Genomic DNA, 22,933 nt, shown 5'->3' on the forward strand with positions numbered 1-22,933 from the left:
AGAAATTAAGTGTAGTCATTGACTGCCTTTAGCCATGAAATATGAGTCTAAGTGTCTGTGTCACTTCTGTAAGAAGCTTCAAGGGTCAGTGTGTGAGTCACACATTCCCCTTCTCACTGCTGTAGTTATTATGCAAAACGTGTTCCAATAAAGCCTCCCTCAGTCTGGGTCTCTGAGACGTTCAAGAGCAAAGACTCCTGCTGACCCACGTTGGCCAAGTAGCGTGAGCTAAAAGTCACCTTTAATTGTTTGAAGCTACAGAGCTTTAGGGGTTGTTGGTTACTGAAGGAGAAACCTAGCCTGTATTATACTAGAGTACTATTTAACTATTAATGGATAGAGCAGGGTCATTAACATCAAAGGGTTGTTCGAAACTGGCCATTTCACATTAAAATCCAGATTTCTGGCTCCTGTTGACAAATGAAAACTCTGACATGTTTATACACGGTTGCCCCCTTGAGCATATTAATGAGCAGATATGTATTCTCCAGCTCATGACAGCCCTCATCACTCACTATGACTAGACTTGAGCAGTGTTCTTCCAGAGTGGAGGGTAGATATTTGAGTTTCAGCCTCTATACTAAACTGTCTAAGCATCTCACCTATCGTGCTGACTGCTGTCTACTAGAATCACATCTTACTTCCAGTTAGAAAAGTTGCCTATATTTGTAGCAATACAAAACGTACAAATATCATCAGTATAGCGCCATGGTTAAGAAAACAGACTTTGGAATTCGGTTTCCTGGGTTCAAATTCCAGCTCTACCATTTTCTAGCTGTGCCGTCTGGGCAAATGACTTAGCCTCTTCAAATTCCAGTTTCCTTATAGACAGAGTGGGGATAATGACTATCCCAGCTTCATAGTGTACGATGAGCTAACACAGTAAAGAGCTTAGACAATGCCTGACACCTTGTAGGCACCCAGTAAGTGTTAGATGCTATTCTTTTTACTAGAAATACAAAGTGATTTCTTCATTTACACAGTTGTCAAGGAATTCAATAAATGTGAATGATAAATCAGACTTGTTCTGCAGATCTGGTTCCAACCAGGTCCTGTTTCTGATAAAAATCAGACCTCCAAAGCAGAAGCAAATTTCATTCAGTGTGTATAGTTGTCTCATGCTGTCTGCTGTGCTCAGACTCATGGCAGGTTCTTCCCAGGAGCACGGTGGCAGGGTCATGTAAATGAGCAAACTGTAAACACACTTGCAAAAATTATTTGTAGTCTCTGTCAAGTGAACATCAGGGCTCAGTTCACTGATCCTAAGGCAATCAGAGAGAATCACACAGTTTACTTTCTCCCATCCTAATGGCTGTGGACAGCCACAGCCACATTGTATGGGAAAGGGAATTTATGTGAACATTGTCCTGTGGAAGGAAAGATACTGAATTCACCTTAGAAGCGTCTGAATCACTTTTGAAGAAGGGCATGCAATTCTTTTGACCTGAATAGCCTTTGCCAGAAGATCACTCAGCTTTCAGAGAGGTATCACCTATGACTGCCCAAAGAATCCACTTCCTCATGAGACTCAACAGAAACATGATAGGAAGCACATATTTTAAAGGAACTAATTCGGCACTGAAAACCAACTTCATCCTGCAATCCCCTTCAAACCTTGGAAACTACTGGAGCAAACTATGCACTTCAGACAAATAAGAGGGAGCTCTGGTCAGTGCCCACAAGGAGAAACCAGGGAAAGAGAACCAGTGTAGCCTACAGGGCTCCTGTGTGACAGCGGTTCTGCTGGGCTCCTGAAATGTTGTTCATGAAAGAATGAATTTGTTTTTTTTAAATGAACTTTAATGTTTTTTAAATGTATCACATAAACTAGTTGTACTTATTTTCATGCTGCCTTATAAACTAAAAAAAATCACTATAAAACCATCTATTTACATTTGTCCTTAATAGCAAAATCAACTCTTTCTTTTTTTTTTTTGCTCAATACATTATTTTTTTTCAATTGGGGTATAGCTGCTTTACAATGTTGGGTTAGTTTCCACTATACAGCGAAGTGAAGTAGAGTTCCCTGTGCTATACAGCTCATTCTCATTAGTTATTTATTTTATACATATTAGTGTACATATGTCAATCCCAAACTCCCAATTCATCCCACCCCCATTTCCCCCCTTGGTGTCCATATATTTGTTCTCTACATCAGTGCCTTGCAAACAGGTTCATCTGTACCATTTTTCTAGATTCCACATATATGCCTTAATATACGATATTTGTTTTTCTCTTTCTGACTTACTTCACTCTGTATGACAGTCTCTAGGTCCATCCATGTCTCTACAAATGACCCAATTTTGTTCCTGTTTATGGGTGCATAATATTCCATTGTATATATGTACCACATCATTGTATATATGTACCACATTGTATATATGTACCACATCATTTGGCTGTCAGTGGGCCTTTAGGTTGCTTCCATGACCTGGCTATTGTAAATAGTGCTGCAATGAACATTGGGGCGCATGTGCCTTTTTGAATTATGGTTTTCTCTGGGTATTTGCCCAGTAGTGGGATTGCTGGGTCATATGGTAATTCTACTTTTAGTTTTTTAAGCAACCTCCATACTGTTCTCCATAGTGGCTGTATCAATTTACATTCCCACCAACAGTGCAAGAGAGTTCCCTTTTCTCCACACCCTCTCCAGCATTTATTGTTTGTAGATTATTTGATGATGGCCTTTCTGACTGGGATGAGGTGATACCCCACTGTAGTTTTGATTTGCATTTCTCTAATAATTAGTGATGTTGAGCATCTTTTCAGGTGCCTCTTGGCCATCTGTATGTCTTCTTTGGAGAAATGTCTATTTAGGTCTTCCGCCCATTTTTTGATTGGGTTGTTTGCTTTTCTGATATGAGCTGCATAAGCTGTTTGTATATTTTGGAGAGTAATCCTTTGTCAGTTGCTTTGTTTGCAAATATTTTCTCCCAGTCTGAGGATTGTCTTTTCATCTTTTTTATGGTTTCCTTTGCTGTGCAAAAGCTTTGAAGTTTCGTTAGGTCCCATTTATTTACTTTTGTTTTTATTTCCATTACTCTAGGAGGTGGACCAAAAAAGATCTTGCTGTGATTTATGTCATAGAGTGTTCTTCCAATGTTTTCTTCTAAGTTTTATAGTGTCCAGTCTTACATTTAGGCCTTTAATCCATTTTGAGTTTATTTTTGTGTATGGTGTTAGGGAGTGTTCTAATTTCATTCTTTTACATGTAGCTGTCCAATTTATTCATCACCACTTATTGAACAGACTGTCTTTTCTGCATTGTACATTCTTGCCTCCTTTGTCATAGATTAGTTGACCGTATGTGGGTGGGTTTATCTCTGGGCTTTCTATCCTGTTCCATTGATCTATATTTCTGTTTTTGTGCCAGTACCATACTGTCTTGATTACTGTAGCTTTGTAGTATAGTCTGAAGTCAGGGAGCCTGATTATCCCAGCTCCGTTTTTTTTTTTTTTCTCAAGACTGCTTTGGCTGTTCGGGATCTTCTGTGTCTCCATACAAATTTTAAGATTTTTTGTTCTAGTTCTGTGAAAAATGCCATTGGTAATTTGACAGGGATTGCATTGAACCTGTACATTGCTTTGGGTAGTATACTCATTTTCACAATATTGATTCTTCCAATCCAAGAACATGGTATATCTTTCCATCTGTTTGTGTCATCTTTGATTTCTTTCATCAGTGCCTTATAGTTTTCTGAGTACAGGTCTTTTGCCTCCTTAGGTAGGTTTATTTCTAGGTATTTTATTCTTTTATTGCAATGGCAAATTGGATTGTTTCCTTAATTTCTCTTGCATATTTTTCATCCTTAGTGTATAGAAATGCAAGAGATTTCTGTGCATTAATTTTGTATCCTGCAACTTTACCAAATTCATTGATTAGCTCTAGTAGTTTTCTGGTGGCAACTTTAGGATTTTCTATGTATAATATCATGTCATCTGCAAACAGTGACTGTTTTACTTCTTCTTTTCCAATTTCCATTCCTTTTATTTCTTTTTCTTCTGTGATCGCCGTGGCTAGGACTTCCAAAACTATGTTGAATGAGAGTGGCTAGAGTGGACCTCCTTGTCTTGTTCCTGATCTTAGAGGAAATGGTTTCAGTTTTTTTTTTTTTTTTTGCGGTACGCAGGCCTCTCACTGTTGTGGCCTCTCCCGTTGCGGAGCACAGGCTCCGGAAGCGCAGGCTCCGTGGCCATGGCTCACGGGCCCAGCCGCTCCGCGGCATGTGGGATCTTCCCGGACCGGGGCACGAACCCACATCCCCTGCATCGGCAGGCGGACTCTCAACCACTGCGCCACCAGGGAAGCCCTGGTTTCAGTTTTTCACCATTGAGAATGATGTTTGCTGTGGGTGTGTTGTATATGGCCTTTATTATGTCGAGGTAGGTTCCCTCTATGCCCACTTTCTGGAGAGTTTTTATCATAAATGGGTGTTGAATTTTGTCAAAAGCTTTTTCTGCATCTACTGAGATGATCGTTTGGTTTTTATTCTTCAGTTTGTTAATATGGTGTATCACACTGATTGATTTGTGTATATTGAAGAATCCTTGCATCCCTGGGATAAATTCCACTTGATCATGATGTATGATCCTTTTAATGTGTTGCTGGATTCTAGTTTGCTAGTATTTTGTTGAGGATTTTTGTGTCTGTATTTATCATAACTTTGTTTAATGGTTTACAGGCTACACGTGAGTTTTCAGCATGATTCAAAATTACTTTCTTTCCAGTGGTACCTTTAGTTCATGTCTGCCTCTCTTGTCCTCAGACCCTTCCTGCTGCATTGAGAGACTTAAAGGAAAGGCCGCACGACAGTGTCTCAGTGATGAGCTGGGTTTACATGTTCAGCAAAACTGGGCAATATTAGATCATCAACAGTTTGGTAATAAGGATGATGAACTGTACTCCATGGGTATCTTTTCATCCTTTCAGATTATCCTTATTTGAGAATGCTTTTTATTTTTCCAGGCAATTCTGTAATTATCAATGTAACAGGTTCTTGAGACCTCCACACCTCATAAGATAAAGAGTCAATATCCACACCATTTCTTTTTTTTTAACTTTTTATTTTATATTGGAGTATAGTTGATTAATGAAAGAACAAATTTAAAAAAGGACCTATAAGGAGAGTAACATCTCCTTTATACAGACTGAAGAGACCAAAGCTCAGAGACAGTAAGCAGTCACAGGAAACTAATACATCCTGCACCAAGCAGTGTTCACTCCAACCATGTCACTGAGATTGCTTAAGCTGAGGTCACCAATGATGTCTGTTTGGTCGAAATGAAGCAGGCATATTTCAGTTCTTTTCCCTCTTGACGTCTCTGAAGTATTTGGCACTGCGAACTTCCTTCTTAAACACTCACCCACCCATGTCTTGTTTTCTCCCAGTTTTCTATTCAACAGAAGACTGTTTTGTGTAGTCTCCATCGTGTGTACCTCTTCCAGTGCTTGCCCCTGAAATGATGGGGCCAGAACTCTGTCCTTGGGAATCTGCCCTTCTCACGCAGTCCCTAAGGACACACATTAGCTTTAACCATGGGACGACCCCCAGATCTATGTTCCTCATCTAGAATTCTCTCCTAAGCTCTAGATCCATGTATCAACTTGGATATCCACAGGTACAGCAGGCTCACCATCTTCTCCCCACATACGTGGTCCTTACTCAGTATTTTCTGTCTTGGTGAAGGGCTTCATCATCTACTTAGTTATTATGTCAGAAATCCAGACATCATTCTCAACTTCTCTCTCTCTTTTTTTCCCATATCAAATCAAACATCCAGCCCTAAGAGATCTGCTTCTTTAATCTGTAGAATTTGTCTCCCCTTCTTCAGTCACCCTACCTCCACCTTACTTTAAAACCTTGTTATCCCAACTTGACCTATTATTATCTGCTCCAACCCTGTCTTCCCCAAATAATCTGCCACATTGCCACTTGAGTGATCTTTCTAAAAACAATCCCAACTCAGCTATTTCTTATAAAATTCTTCAATGTTTCCTCTCCTCTTATAACTATCAGAATAAGTTCATGATTGGTTTCCACCTACATCTGTTGCCTCAATTTCAAGCATTATCCCACAGGTATTTTTCACCTCAGCTCTACAGAATGAGTCAAAGATGTTTAAACACACCTACTATCACATCTCTTCACCAGCGTTATTCCTTGTGCTTGGGATTCTCTTCCTCATCTTGATATATGTAACTTCTACTCAACTTTTCAAAACCTCAGTGTCAAAACATTACCTTGATCACATTGCTCTTCCTTAGCCCAGATTAAACTGTTTGTCGGTAACAATTATTTTTCATTATAAAAGCAATACACACTCATTGTCAAAAACTTGGAAGACAAAAAAGCATAATTCCACTGACAAATAATAGCTATTATTATCATTTAGTGGAAGAGCTCAAAAGTTAACTGGTGGTTACAAAGGGAAACCATTGACAGCATATGAGATAGAAAAATGAAGTAGTAAACTCTGACCTTCGGGAAGATTAAGCAACAGCAAACATCAAATAAGATGGTTTAAGAGTAGGAAAGAAAGGAAGAGAGATTGGTTAGGCTACCAAGGGAGACTGACTAGTTTAGTCTTGGGGTAGAAAGGTGAAAGTGAGAGAGGAAAGAAGAGTAAAATGTGAGAGATTTGATAGAGGTACCGGGATAGAGGACATGCAAGCAAATACACTCGGTGACTACAATATGAATTCAGGAAGGTAACACTGAGAATTGTGGTGTCATAAGCAGAAATGAATAGAAATAGCAGTTAGAATAACCAGTGGATCTGGGAAGAACAATACTAGTTCATTTGAGAAGGGGTGGGGATTGGAGGAATTCCGACGGTGTATTGGAGGAATTTGCGTAATCTCCCAGAATGGATATCAAGCTTGAACTAGAAAATTCAGGATTGGAGGCTGAGAGAGAAATGAAAGAACGACCAAGAGTTATGAAAAGCCTCTGCATCTGCCAGTAGATAAGACTCATTTATTCAACCAGTTTTTAAGTGAGGACCTTTGATGGGGCCAGACGTTGTCAGGGTACTGGGGTATGGCAGTGAGTCTAAATGTACCAATTCAAAAGACAGAGAATGTCATAGGAGATCACAAAACAAGATCCAACTATCTGTTGTCTGAGGAAGCCCACTTTAAATATAAAAGCATCTATAAATTAAAAGTAAAGGGATGGAGAAACACACAGTATGCTAACATTAATAAAAATAAAGCAGGGGTAGGTATATTAATTTCAGACAGAGCAGACTTCAGAGCAAGGGGAGTTATCAAGGGCATTTATGTAATGATAAAGGTGTCAATACTCCAAGAAAACATAACATTCTTAATGTGCATACGCCTAACAATGGAATGCCAGAACACACGAGGCAAAAACCTACAGAACTGCAAGGAAAAGTAGATGAATCCACTACTATAGCTGGAGACTTCAACACCCCTCTATCAGAAAGAGGATAGATCCAGCAGGTGGAAAACATTGAGAAGAACTAAATAAATGGAGAGATATTCCTTTTTTGTGGATAGGAAGATTCAATATTATCAAGATGTTAGCTCTTTCCAACTTGATTCCACAAAGTTATTTTGTGGATATTAACGAACTGATTCTAAAGTTTACATAAAGAGGGAAAAGACCCAGAACAGTCAACACAATACTGAAGGAGAAGAACAGTGTCAGAGGACTAACACTGCCCAACTTCAAGGCTTATGAATAAAGCCAAAGTAATCAAGATGGTATGGTATTGGAAAAAGAGTAGACAAATAGATCAATGGAACAGAATAGAGAGCACAGAAATCAACTGACATGAATACAATCAAATGATCTTTGACAAAGGAGCAAAGGCAATACAATGGAAAAAATAGTCTCTTCAATGAATAGTGCTAGAACAACTGCACATCCACATGCAAAAAAATGAATCTAGACACAGACTTACATCCTTCACAAAAACTAACTCAAAATGGATCATAGACCTAAATGTAAAACACAAAACTATAAAACTCCTTGAAGGTAACCTAGAAGAAAACCTAGGTGACCTTGGCTATGGTGATGACTTTTTAGATATAACACCAAAAGCATGATCACTGGAAGAAATTACTGATAAGCTGGACTTCATTAAAATCAAAAGCCTCAGGACTTTCCTGGTGGTCCAGTGGTTAAGACTTCGCCTTCCAATGCAGGGGGTGCGGGTTCGATCCCCACGGGTTTGGGGAGCTAAGACCTCACACGCCTCGCAGCCAAAAAACCCAAACATGAAACAGAAGTAATATTGTAACAAATTCAATAAAGACTTTAAAAATGGTCCACATCAAAAAAAAAAATCTTAAAAAACTAAATGAAAATAAAATAAAATCAAAAGCCTCTGGTCTGTAAAAGACACTGTCAAGAGAACAAGAAGACCAGTCACACTGGGAGAAAATATTTGCAAAAGACACATCTGATAAAGGACGGTTATCCAAAATATATAAATCACTCTAAACAATAAGAAAATAAGCAACCCAATTAAAAAATGGGCAAAAGACCTGAACAGACACCACATCAAAGAAGATATATAGGTGATAAATAAGCATGTGAAAAGATGCTCAACATTACATGTCATTAGGGAATTGCAAATTAAAACAACAATATGATACCCCTACACACGTATTAAAATGACCAAAATCTGGAGCAATGACACCACCAAATGCTGGAGGTGATGTGGAATGACAGTACTCTTACTCATTGCTGGTAGGAGTGCAAAATGCAGTCACTTTGGAAGACAGTTTGAGACTCTCTTACAAAAATAAACACGCTCTTACCATGATACAGCAATCACACTCCTTGGTATTTACCCAAATGTACTGAAAAGTTGCGTCCATACAAAAACCTGCACATGATGTTTATAGCAGCTTTATTCATAATTGCCGAAACTTGGAAGCAACCAAGATGTCTTTCAGTAGGTGAATGAATAAATAAAATGTGGCCCATCCTGACAATGGAATATTAATCAGCACTAAAAAGAAATGAGCCATCAAGTGATAAAGAGACAGAGAGAAAATTTAGATGCATATTACTAAGTGAAAGAATCCAATCTGAAAAGCCTACACTGTATGATTCCAACTATATGACATTCTGGAAAAGACAAAACTATGGAGGAAGTTAAATGATCAGTGGTTACCAGGGGTTAAGAGTGGGAGGGATGAGTAGGCAGAGCACAGAGGATTTTTAGGGGAGTGAACATACTCTGTATGATACCACAATGACAGATACATGTCATTATACTTTTGTCCAAACCCATGGAATATCCAACTCCAAGAGTGGACCCTAATGGAAACTATGGACTTCGGGTGACTATGATGCATCAATGTAGGTTCATCATTTGTAATAAAGGTACCACTCTGGTGGGGGAGTGTTGAAAATGGTGGAGGCTCTGCATGTGTGCGGGCAGGGGGTATATGTGAAACATCAGTACCTTCCACTCGGTTTTGCTCTGAACCTAAAAAGCTTTAAGTCCTTTTTTAAAAAGGTGGGGAAGGGGAGAGAAGAGTTCAGGAAGAGCCTGGAAAGGTAAGCAAGGATCCTGGACGTCATCATCAATGCAATGACAAGCCATTTAGGGATTTTGGTGGGAGGAGTTAAGAACTAATTTAGGCTTTAAGACAATCAGTTTGGCTGCTGTGTGGAGAATGAATCAAATGGGGACAGTGTTGGAAGCTGGGAGATCAGGACAGGAGGCTATTGTAGTTTAGGTCAGAGGTAATGCGGGGCTTAGACTAGGAAGGAAATCAGTGGAGATAGAAATGGTGGATTCAAAAGAGGCTTTGGAGGTAGAACTGACAGGACTTGACAATGGATTAGATGTGTGGATTGAAAGAGAAGAATCAAGAATGACTCCAGGGTTTTGTGGTGAGCAACTGGAAGCCGATTTCTAGATGAAAAGATGTAGGAAGGAGAAACTAGTCTGAGGAACAAGACCACGGTTCATCTAAGCATATGAAGTCAGAGATGCCTGGCAGTGTCTGACACTTAGTAGATGGTTAGGTTCATTTGCTACTGTTACTACCATTTTTGTTATGAACATAATAGGGTAGATGGAATACTAGGCATTCATTATGTTTACAATTTTTTTTTTCCAGTGATCAAAGGAATGGGGTGGAATCCTATCCTTTCCCTACTATCCCCATACTGTCTCAGCAACCTGTCATAGTCCCCTGAATCCTCAGACCCATTACAAGCCGTGGGGGATTATACCTCAGACACACTCACTGCAGCTCTCCAAAGTCCACTCTGAAAAAGTCTGCTGGAACACATTCATGCTAATTAATTAATATATAAGTCATTGCTCCCGAAGACCCAAAACAATGAATTAGTTTTAATAAGAAAGGTCAGAGAACCTATCAATATTAGCCTTCCAAAGCAGTGATTCTCAAAGTGGGGTCCCTGGGCCAGGAACATCAGCATCTCCTGGGAACTTGTTAGAAATGCACATTTTCAGGCCCTACCCCAGACCGACTGGATCAGACACTCTGTCATTGGGGCCCAGAACACTGTGTTTTAACAAGTCCTTCATGTGATTCCGATGCACTTTCAAGTTGGAGAACCACTGATCTAGAAACACCACAAGTCATATATTGCAATCTTTTGATTCTACAGGGGCAAAATTTACACTATTTTAAATAAAACATAAGCTACAGGTGAGTAACACTCCCTAAAAAAATTTTACATTAAAATGATCAAAGACAATATTTCATCTGTGTGAACAAAAGTGCAGAAGAAAAAGATTACGGACAGTGGTTGTGGCACATCCTTGAACCAGGGGGTACAGGAAGTAGGTGTGGCTTACCTGACAGATGCCGCTGATACACATGTCCAAGGAGTCAGCATTGCAACGAGTTCCATCCAAGACCTTGGGTGCCAGCTCCACTACCAAGTTCTGTCCCCGTGCGTGGCACTTGAGCGCACACGGGGCAGCAGGATCATTGTACTCTGGAAGCCACTCATAATAACGCCCCTGATACTGAACATCATTGTAGGCTGAACACTGCTGGGCTCTGAAGTCCTCCGCATCCGGAGGGCAGTCCTGGGGGCAGAGAAAAAGGGTCACATGTACATCATCCAGTGAGATGGGCCAGCGGAAGGCTGAACAAGTGTATCTGAGTCCCATGAGAGCAGACCCCAATTGCTTCCCTCCCAGAAGTCACTTCATTCCTTCACTTTTTTCTTTTTTTTCCTTCAAAACAGAATCTGTAGTGTGGAATTCTACTTGTACCTCTGTGATAAAGGAGGGGATCACCTCATTTATTCTGATTATTTTTCGACCCAGGTTGTTTTCTCCAGTTAATTAAAGTTTACCATACTTAAATGCCAAATTTTGCTCTATTTTAACCATACTGAATATAAATTTTCAAATGCATTACACAACCTCCTTCTTTCTGAGACAAGGGAAAATGGAATGTTTTTTATTTTTCCAGGTGACCTAAGGTCTTCATAGGAAATATTAATTATCTTCCATGCCTTTAGGGGCCATTTCAATGTAAAGGATTGTTACTAACTGGCCCCAAACTGCTGTGCTCTGTGGGGACTTGTGTTTGTTTCATTGCTTTTGTCGTTGTTATTTAGTTCATCACCTTTCCTCTCTTGTTTTCAGACCCCCAGCCATTGCTCTTTACTGGTACCCAGTGCCTGCATTCAACAGGCTCTAGAATGGAAAGAGATAATGAGGCTTTTTCAAATTCTGTCTACAACAAAAGCAAATAAATCCCAAGTTAATACCCCAAGGAGTTCTCATAATAATAGGACAAAGTGTTTGTACAAGTCTTGATGACTCAAGGGTCTTTTTATTTAATTACGAATCAATCTCATCAGATATTTCCAAAGCAATATGCTGGATGATAAAAATGTTACTTTACTCTTCAAGGCTGAGCACACTGTGATGACCTAGAGGGGTGGGATGGGGGGTGGGGTGGGAGGGAGGCTTAGGAGGGAAGGGATATATGTATACATATAGCTGATTCACTTTGTCGTACAGCAGAAACTAACACAACATTTTTAAGCAAATATACTCCAATAAAAAAAACGACAAGAGGAAGGAGTCCTTGTAAGTTAGGCATAGAGAATAAAAATTGAGAAGCAACTCCAAAAAGCTGTAATGGCCATTCAGCAGTACCTAATAATGACTTCAAATCTAGTTAAATCCAAACTAGAAAGTGATAAACAAGAAATAATGGCTACTCAATACAGGGCTGCAAATAGACACAGGGGTAAAGTACTTTTGAAACTTTAGATAAGGGAGCTTATTATTTTTACAAGTTTCCCCAGAAGGACAAATCACCCCCAAAGTACAATAATGTTAGCTTAAAATTATTAGAAGACACTTGTTTTAGATTATATTATACTAATAATTGTTTTTCATTTATTTTTCCAAATAAGCCAATTAATTCTAAAAGCTCAGCAACAAACAAAGCAAAACAATAAGACAATTCAGCGTAAAGGTTATTTAAAATAGTCAGGGTTTCCCTGGTGGCGCAGTGGTTAAGGATTCACCTGCCATTGCAGGAGACACAGGTTCCAGCCCTGGTCCGGGAAGATCCCACATGCCACGTAGCAACTAAAGCTGAGTGAAAAATGCCAAACCCCCAATCTTGCTCACATGATTACATCTTAAGCATCTCAACCATTACGCCACCAGGGAAGCCCTGGAGTTATTCTTTATCTTGCCTGTGTCAATATCAATATCCTGGTCCTGATACTGTATATAGTTTTGCAAAATCTTACCATTGTGGGAAACTGGATAAAGGCAACATGGGACGTCTGTGTATTATTTCTTACAACTGTATGTATATCTACAATTATCTCAAATAAATGTTCAATTAAAAAAAAACAAAAACAAAACAAAGTTGAGCACAAACTTCCCAATTAATGGGAATGAATTCATTGTATACAAACTTCCCAATTAAAGAAAATAGATACAGAAAGGCAATATATTATTTTTATTCTTATTGCAAAAGAAATAAATGTTCATTGTAAAAACTTTGGGTATAGTTTCTATTCAAAAAAAGAATAAATAACAAAGATTCTTTGCTTATACATAAATCTTTACACAAATTTTTAATTATTTCCCAAGGACAAATTTCTGGAAATGAAATCTGGAAATGAAATTTCTGAGAAAAAGAGTGTGTTTCATGAGCTTTTCAAAATATCACCACATTGCCGTCCAGGAAGGTCTTATTATTATCATCAGGCTATATAAGTTCCCTTTTCTCAGTACCTCCTCTCAGTTTGGATATTATAATTTTCTAAAAATTTTTTCCAATCATACGTGTTACATAGAATTTCAACATTTTAATTTGCATTTCCTTCTTATTATTTAGGTTTAATATCTTTTCATGTATATTTGCTTTCTGTATTCATTCTTCAAAAATTTCTTGTTTTCTGTCCTTCATTTATCTATTGGAAGGTTTGTGTTTTTATTATTTTTAACAGATAAAGCTATTAAATTTCATAGTGAAGTTATTGACTTTTTGTCATTTGCATTAGAAATATTTTCCCCATTTAATCTTGTTTTTGGTGCTTTGTGAAGTCAAGAAGTTTTGAATTTTTATGTAGTCAGCTCTATTCATATTTCCTTTTAAGGTTTCTTTCTTTACTAATGAGATATGCTTTTCCCTCCCTGCCCTGAAAACAGATAAATACTTAAATGTATTTTTCTAGTTCCTTTATAGTTTAGCAATTATGTTTAACTCTTTATTACATTTGGAATGTATTTTGACCTATGGGGTGAGGTAGAAATCTAACTTTATTTTTCCGCAAATAGTTATTAACAAATTATCAGCCAGAATTTTAAAATATAATTTCTTCTATTTATCCCATTTTTACTACTTAATTTTTGTATTTTACTGTGTTTATGCTTTGGGCCTTGATAAAGTGCCTAAAATCCTTTTTGGAAGTAGGTAGGGAGTAAGTAAAATATAATTAGTAGACTTTCCCCTGAAATTAGTTGTATTACTTTCCTGTGAATCATTTCAAAATCTTCTATTACATTCACATTTTTCTTTGTTTTCACAAAATTAACCCTTAAGCTAGGTCACACCTATGGAAGAAAGTATCAAACTGCAGAAGATTAAAACTGGATGCCATTTCTGTCTTGGAATGAGGACATCTTCCATCTAGCCATAGAGAAGATCATGAGTGACAAAATTATATCACCTCCTCTTTCCTCAATCAGGGTCAATTTCTTCTGTATCTGACTCTTTGAAACCCAGAGAGTATAAGAGAGCAGGGTTAAAACAACTTCCCTTGCATTAGGCTCACTTGCACACTTGAGGAAATACAAGTGCTAGCTGTCTGACTCTTGAACGTCTTAAACTCCTCAAACCAAAGAAGTTTCACAAAATCAACTATGGTTAATTAACAGAAGCCAGCCTAAACTGAGCCCTTGTGAAGGGGTGGCCAGGTTTGTATGTGCGACCTAGCCTCCTTGGCCACAGCTGATTATCAGAGGCAAACATCTGGTCCACGCCAGGTCAATATTTCCCAGGAATTCAGAATTGCAACAAAAGAGCTGGAGGTGAAAACTCACATCAATCTGGGCTGGGCTAGCCATTTCTTTTATGTGATGCATGTTGAAGCAAAGTGAGCCAGTTCCCACAGCAAGAGCAACGAATTAGACATGAAAGGTCAGATAATAAAACATGGGTTTCAGCTGAAGGAGTAAGTAACCTGGGCTTCACTTTCTGATTCCCGGGTCCAGGCCCTCAAGATACGCTTATTCCTAAATTCCGCTAAATATCCACTCACCCATCCAGTGAATCCCATTTTTCTTGAGCTAATTTGAGTGGGTTTCTGTTCCTTACAAATGATGATCCCTGATTAAGACCGCCGTATATCTAGCCCATGCTTTCTAGTTTACCAGGAAATATTACTGACATTCTCTCTTCACTACCACCCTTTGAGCGAGGTAGGTGAGGATTATCATTACCCTCGTTTGTATAAATGGAGAAAACTGTGATACAAAAAGTCTTTAGTCACTAGCCCAAAGACATACAACTAGAGTATGACACAGCCAAGATTGATTCCCAAAGAAACAAGCATTCCATTATATGATACTGCTTTCTAGTAATCTTGGGGGACGTTGACTACTTACATTAAATGCTTCCATTTACATGGCATTGTTCCACTGTCAACACTACGTCTGTCTAGTCTGGTTCAGATGGGTCGCATGCCCTGGCTCAAGACAATCTAGGGATTCTTGTGTCTAAAGTTTAGTTGACATTCAGGAATCTTGGATGCCAAACATCCATCTGCTTTCCTTTCCCTGAGAAGCATTTCTTCATATTAGTTAAGTTCAAGACAACACTTATTTATTAAATATACTTTATGGGTTTTGCCTAGGTGACATGCTGTAAGGAACACAAAAGAAGAATATAATCCATCAGTTACCTAGTGAGCTTGTTATCTTATTGGAGATGTCGCATCTATGTGCATGGAATACATTGAAACAGTGGGTTATTTATTACTGGAATTTGTAGACTTATAGGAGGACTTTGCAATGAAGGACATAAAATTGTTATCCAAGAGTTAAATTGAAAAGTGAATAAATGGAGCTAATAAGGAAAGAGTAAATCTAATAAGGAAACAATAGATCCTAGATCAGGAAGACCTGACTCAGTCAGGAGTGGGTAGCCAGCCTGGGAGGCATAGAAAAGAAGAAGGAGGAGGAGAAGGGGAAGAGACAGGGGGAGGGGAAGAAGGAGAGGGAGGGGAAAAGGGAGTAAAGCACAGCAGATAACAACCAGCACCCATTTGAGGACCATTCTGAAGACAGGGGTCTCCTTTCCTCCCTAAAGCCGTGAGAATACATAAACCTGTATGGACAACTTAGGGAGAGAAGCCAAGACAGGAGGATTATCTAAGAAACTGAGTATTTTTTATTTTTTATTTTTTGTGCTGCGCGGGCCTCTCGCTATTGTGGCCTCTCCTGTTGCGGAGCACAGGCTCCGGACGCGCAGCCTCAGCGGCCATGGCTCACGGGCCTAGCCGCTCCGTGGCATGTAGGATCTTCCCGGACCGGGGCACGAACCCACGTCCCCCGCATTGTCAGGCGGACTTTCAACCACTGCGCCACCAGGGAAGCCCTGAAACTGAGTAATTTTATTTAAGAGAGACAGACCATTACCTAAGAGATGATTTATATAATAGGAGTAGACCAAGCTTTAATTTGGGTTAGATATTTAATTTTCCTCCTAGATAAGCAGTGAGTAGGGACTCAGGAGAAACACCATTTCTGTATAAGCAAATATGAACATTTTATCTTCATATCCATGTTATAGTATGAGTTAAATTTCGTGATCCTCTTATATAACAAATGCCAAATTGTCTAGCATAAAAATAAATTACTGTAGGTGGCTACTATCAGCTAGAATAAGCAAATGATGCATCATGAATAAGTAACATTTCAGAAGGGATCTGAAGGATGATGTGATGTGAATAGGACAAGATATGAGAAACGATATAAGCAAAAAAATAAATTCAGTATCTATGAGGCACAGCCTTGTCCAGCCAGGGTGAAACTTGTGAGTTGAATAAGATGTAAATCTTACCGTCTTTTGGAGGTCCTGAAATGCAAGTAAGAGGAATTAAAAGCAACAGGGATCCACAGAGGAGAGCAACATTAAAAAGGGATAGAATAGGTAGCATTTTAGGAGGGCCAGTATGGTAGCAGGATGGACTGGAGTTCTGCACATAGATATGAGAGGAAGTGGCCCTAGCCCAGAGTAGAAGAAATGGCAATGGAAAAAAATAAAAATCCTCTAAGAGAAAACTGTCAGAAATTAGCCATTCATGGGATCCAGAGTATAAAAGATCTTTCAAGGGTCACATCAAATGTCACCTCTTCTGGAAAGCTGTCAGGGAGCCCAGGGACCCCACTGTGCAGAATTAACCATGCCTCCCTCTGTGCCCATATAAAAAATGTGTTCATGCTACAAAAACACTCTTACCAAATGATGATACACTTATTTTTTAAAGTATGTCCCCTTTGCTTTCTCCCAGCTTTACCTTTAATTTCATATACCCTGGTATAAAAACATACAAGTAGTGAGTGAATTCAGGCATTAGGCCTCCTTGCTGACATGCATGACTGCCCTTGGAACTTCTCCACTTGCTCTATATACCCCTGATAAGGATAATTCTTTCCTGAGGCCTCTGGGGCCCAGCCCTGGCTGGAAGAGCCCATGCTGAGTGCTGATCAGAGGGTCATGTCTGAAGATGGCAGTTACCTGGAGCCCCAGTACTGCACATAGGCATGTTCTGTTCCCCTAATCTCCCTGGCCCTTCAGCCCAAAGTCCCATCTCCCCTGACAGAATGAATGCAGGGAGAGCCGCTGAACCGATGCCTGATCTCTCAGGGAGGGAAGTGTGGTCCTCGTTTCCTGGTCACGCCTCCCACTCTGCCACGAGAAGCATGGGTTCCTACATACCACGAGTGGAATTTCTTTGTCTATGAGCTCTGAATGCACGTCCCTAACACATCCAGACTCCATAACAAAAGAACTTTCAATCGTTCCTTGAATGCCTGGAACCTGCTTTTTTCCCAGGTTCCCTGTCTTCCGCTTTTTTTCCCCTGTCTTCCGCTGACGCTGACGTGGGCAGAGGTCAGAAATGTAGCTGTCAGGGTCGTTAAGCCAGATCCTCCCCTGTGCTGGGGATCCCTCCTGGGCTGCTGGAGCGCAAGGCCCAGGGGCATGGAGGAGATCATTTCAGTTGCCTCTGTCTCCAGCTCCCTCCCTGCCCTTCTCTGACCTTTGTCCCTGGCCAGCTGTGCATATTCAGAAGGCCCTTCCTACTGTTCTTGGGGTTGAAGTTTCTATAATGGTATAGGAAAGTGTAATGTTCCTGCAATTACCTCTGCAATTCATGTGCTCCTGGGCTGTTAGAAGTGACCTTGCTGCTGTCTGGGTGTCATGTCATTATCTGACAAAGCTCGAGACCTCTTCACACTTCTTTCCAAGAAGCATGATGTTCCTGTGCTATGCGGCTGCTTCCCACTAGCTATCTATTTTACGTTTGGTAGTGTATATATGTCCATGCCACTCTCTCACTTTGTCCCAGCTTACCCTTCCCCCTCCCCATATCCTCAAGTCCGTTCTCTAGTAGGTCTGTGTCTTTATTCCTGTCTTACCCCTAGGTTCTTCATGACATTTTTTTTTCTTAAATTCCATGTATTTGTGACCGCCTGGAGGGGTGGGATAGGGAGGGTGGGAGGGAGGGAGACGCAAGAGGGAAGAGATATGGGAACATATGTATATATATAACTGATTCACTTTGTTATAAAGCAGAAACTAACACACCATTGTAAAGCAATTATACTCCAATAAAGATGTAAAAAATAAATAAATAAACGAATGAATGAATGAATAAATAAATAAAAAGAAGCATGATGTTGTAGCAGAGTGATCAAGAGCGCACACTTCCAAGGAGCCTGGAACCTGGCTGCCTGGGATTAAATTCAGCTCTGTGACCCTGTGCAGGTTACCTAAATTTCCTTCCCTGTAAAAGTGGAGATAAAAATAACACTTACTCTGTAGGGATTATGAGGATTAAATTTATTTATTCATGAAAAGGCACTCAGAACAATGCCTAGCATTTAAGAAGTACTTAATAACTCTGAGCTATTATTGTTGCTATTAATATTATTACTGATCTTGGTTAGGGGTTAGAAAGCTGATACACATGTGACAAACTCCATGGTCCGGAGGGAGGCTGAGAGCCTGAGCCTTCAAATAATCACGTGGAGGAACAGAAGAATTAGCAACCTCGGGAATAGGACTGAATGTCAGGTCTCTGGGGCTCACCGGCGGTGTCTTCTGCTTCTCCATAAAGCACAATTCACCTCCCTATGTGGCCATTGATGGTGACATCGCTTGGATGGGAATGGGAGATCCTGTGCTCCCATCAGATGGGATGCTCAGGTCCCCAGAAGTATAGGTGTGAGCATCTTTGAATCATGAAGCAAGTTTCCCTCAAAAGAGTGCCTGACCTGGGAATCACTAAAGGCAGCTTCCTTCAAAAGAGTGGGTGATGAGCCCCATCCCCCGGGAAAGTGAACGAGCATGGCGCATCTTCAGTGAGGCCATTGGAAGACAGGGAGAAGCAACAGCAGGGCTGACAACTCAGTTCTCTCTCCACTTGAGATAGGCTGCAGAGTAGTGCCCACCCCTGCTCTCTGGACTCCTTGGGGTGATAAGAGAGATGAAGATTTCAAGAGGGTTATTCTAAATCCCTAACTAATAAAGCAGGAAGCATCTCCAGTAATTATATGTAAAAAAAGAAAAAACAAGATGTGACCATATTCATACACTGAGTTCACTGTGGTTACAACCACTTACGGCACTTGACACCCTTGAAACGTTTCTATGTTATATTCCATGGAATATACCCATATAATCACTCCTGTAAAGGAACAGACTTCTTAGAGATCATGGACACTGCAGCTGGGACTGCCTTTATCCACATATGGTCTACAGTAGGGCTTGAGTATCATGGCTGCAGACACTTGGCGCATGGAGATGGAGGGGTGTCCTGAACACTACAGATGTGAAAGACCTGCCACAGGGCTCCCTTATTTCCCTGTAAGGAATTTTGTCGGAAACTCTGCACTTGCAATGGCAAGCACAGAAATTAATGTCATTTTCTTATGAAATCTCTCTACGGACTCTCTTAGGACACCAAGTCTGAGAAATAGAAGACGGTGAAATTTTCACTGCTGTCCTCCCCCACTAGCTCCCACCTCCTAAGCATCTATTTCTCACCAGCCTGGAGGTTGTAAAGGTTTCTGCAGACTCTTCCGAGGGGACATCAATTAGAGACCATGTGTACTCCCAAGACCCTCGGAGCCTCAGGGGCATCAGATCTTCACTCAAGCGCACCAAAGTTCTAACCATTGCAACTAATATGCACCAATTTTAGTAGATTATATTTTTTATCTCTACATTGCACGGCGCAACACTCCTAGACCCTTATAACACTTGTGTTGAAAAGAGCTGCCTTTTTGGAACTAGCTAGAGCAGAGTCTCTCTCTCTCTCTCTCTCTCTCTCTCTCTCTCTCTCTCACACACACACACACACACACACACACACACACACAGAGAAACCCTAGAATGAAACCTCAGAATGGAACTAGCTAGGGCAGTCTCTCTCTCTCTCTCTCTCTCTCTCTCTCTCACACACACACACACAGAGACAGAGAGAGAGACAGAGAGAGAGAAGCTCTAGAATGAAATATCAGAATGTAATATCTTGATCTGGACACTTAAAATGAATTCCCCTAGATAGCTTCACAGAGTATTCCTTGATAGCATACTGTTGTGAAATTTATTCTGGAATGACTGCAAGGAATTTGCCAGACCAATTTGTCTGAGAAGCCGAGCTGTCCCATTGTGTTAATCAGACTAATGCAACCTCCCCAAAGATGGTCAAAACCTAATCCCTAGGACCTGCGAATAGGTTACCTTACATGGCAAAAGGGGCTTTGCCCAAAGCATCCTTTGACTAAGGTTAAGGACCCTGAGAGGGGGAGATTATCCAGGTGGGCGAACGTTGCTCAGCTGTGATCACAGGCAGATGTAACTACATAAAAATGGACAGAGAGATGCAATGTTGCTGGCTTTGAAGTTGGAAAAAGGGGCCACAAGCCAAGGAATGTGGGCAGCCTCTAGAAACTGGAAAAGACAAAGAAATGGATTCTTCCCTAGAGACTCCAGAAGGAATGCAGCCCTGCCAACACCTTAATTTTAGCCCAGTGAGACCCATATCAAATTCTGACCTCCAAAACTGTAAGATAATAAAAAATTTGTATTGCTGTAAGCCAAGTTTGTGGTAATGTGTTGCAGCAGCAATTAAAAAATAAAATGTACCCAGGCAAAAGGTAGTAGATGGAAACGTCTTGTGTGTAAAACCCTGAGGCTGCTAATACATCCACGTGCTGGTCTAAGAATGAATGCCAGGGGACTTCCCTGGTGGTCCAGTGGTTAAGACTCCACGCTTCCAATGCTGGGGGCACGGGTTCAATCCCTGGTCGGTGAACTAAGATCCCACATGCTGTGTGGTGAGGCCAAAAATAAATAAACAAAATTAATTAATTTAATTAAAAAAAAAAAAAGAACGAATGCTAGACTCTGCTTGTACCTAAATGCCAGCCTGTGTCTGTGCTCGGTCAACCTCTCTCCCTCCTTCATCCCCACCTGGATTCCAGCTCATTTAATTGTGCAACCACGTGCATGTGTATCTCTCGATTCCTCAAGTCCATCCTGTCATAGGACATGTGAAACCTATTTGCTTTGTCTCCCAAAATCCCTCCTAGGACATAGTGGCCACAAATCTGGCTACCTCAGGGCTGGGTGATATTGGATTTTGAGTGCCCTATAAATAAGCACGATTTTTCCCACCAAAGTTTGAGAGAGAAACATTTCTGCTTCGCCACTGATTAAAACAGACTGAAAACGTGGCTCGAGCTCCACAGACAAAAGGTCCTGCTAACACTGCCTGTTCTCCACTCCCCAAGTCTAGAGCTTGAGGCTGTCCAACGAGGAAAAGTTTGGGTCCACAGAACAGAAATGCTTACCCAGGACTGCTGTCTCACACTGGCCCAGGACAGAGAAGGAACAGAGATGGGCAGTCCCTCCAGTAAGTGAAACATTTAAAATAAATGACATAGCTAATTGAGAAAAATGGATTTTTTAAATAAAAAACCTAAATCTGGGCTTCCCTGGTGGCGCAGTGGTTGAGAGTCCGCCTGCCGATGCAGGGGACATGGGTTCGTGCCCCGGTCCGGGAAGATCCCGTGAGCCGTGGCCGCTGAGCCTGCGCATCCGGAGCCTGTGCTCCGCAACGGGAGAGGCCAAAAGAGTGAGAGTCCTGAGTACCGCAAAAAAAATAAATAAATAAAAATAAAAACGCCTAAATCTCACTTAGATCTTCAGATTTTCAGAATTTCCTTTGACTTCCTGTCATTTTGATTTGGGTATATATCACAAACAACCGAAATGTTTTACGTAGAAAATAGGATTGGTGCTTTCTGACATTTTATTTTGCATTGCACATTTGTATATTTGAATTTTAGTTTTTGTTTGTGTTAAATACTGTAGAATGAGAGCAAGGTTTACAAACCCTTCCTCAGGTGTGGTTTTCTTGAGTCACCTACAGTACTCCTTAACACAGTCTGCAGCGAGTGGGACAGGTGTTTTGGAGCAGGAGAAACAGCACTAGACAAGTTCAAGTTCAATGCTTCCTTTGCGGCCTTTGGAAAATAATTTCACCTCCCTTGGTCCCAGTCCCCTCATTTGAAATAAAGAAATAACCACACCTCGTATGCCAATATCTCAGAGACAGTTGTGAGGGTCAGGTGAAATCCTACACATAGAGCACTTTGAACTTTGAAGGCATTTACAAGTATTATGTATTGTTTCTATGAATTCAGAAATTATTAAATGCTTACCAAATTAGATCATACATGCGAAGTGGCCTAAAAGGGTAGTATAAATGGCAGGTATGAGATATACAAAACCTGTTGTCAATTAAATGAATATTCAAATTTTCCACAATGAGTACCAAGAGGCCATCAGCTTGACAGTACATAATAACTTCAAACATGAACATATTTTATGCGATTATATATTTGTATTACATACGGAACTTACATGATTGCTGCACGTCTTGTATCGAATATTCTGCCCTTCACAATTCCTGAGGAAAAAAAAGAAAATAAGGATTTCATGGAAGTTGCAAGCAGGAAAGAAAATACAAGTGAAAAACGAGGCACACGTAAAACTTTTATTAGTGCCCATTACCTGAAAGACTCAAAGTTTAAATTCTAAGAAATAACTTTCAAGGATCAGGAGGCCAAAAAGTCTCATGGAAGTGTCACATTAAACACAGTGAATTCTTTAGTTGAATTAATGTAATAA

The 22,933-nt window shown here is 40.3% G+C and overlaps 1 protein-coding gene across 1 annotated transcript in view; it reads right to left on the reverse strand.

Annotated features, from left to right (window-relative positions):
• Positions 1 to 22,933, reverse strand: part of ADAMTSL3 (ADAMTS like 3) — a 376,368-nt gene that overhangs the window by 208,951 nt on the left and 144,484 nt on the right. Inside the window, 2 exon segments of the mRNA XM_089906711.1 lie at positions 10,816 to 11,052; positions 22,667 to 22,712. Coding sequence (XP_089762837.1) covers positions 10,816 to 11,052; positions 22,667 to 22,712 — 283 coding nt within the window.

The sequence above is a fragment of the Delphinapterus leucas genome, chromosome 2 (genome assembly GCF_059928025.1).
Source record: "Delphinapterus leucas isolate spDelLeu-1000000601 "Yukka" chromosome 2, BTC_Dleu_Yukka2, whole genome shotgun sequence".
Classification (NCBI taxonomy): domain Eukaryota; kingdom Metazoa; phylum Chordata; class Mammalia; order Artiodactyla; family Monodontidae; genus Delphinapterus; species Delphinapterus leucas.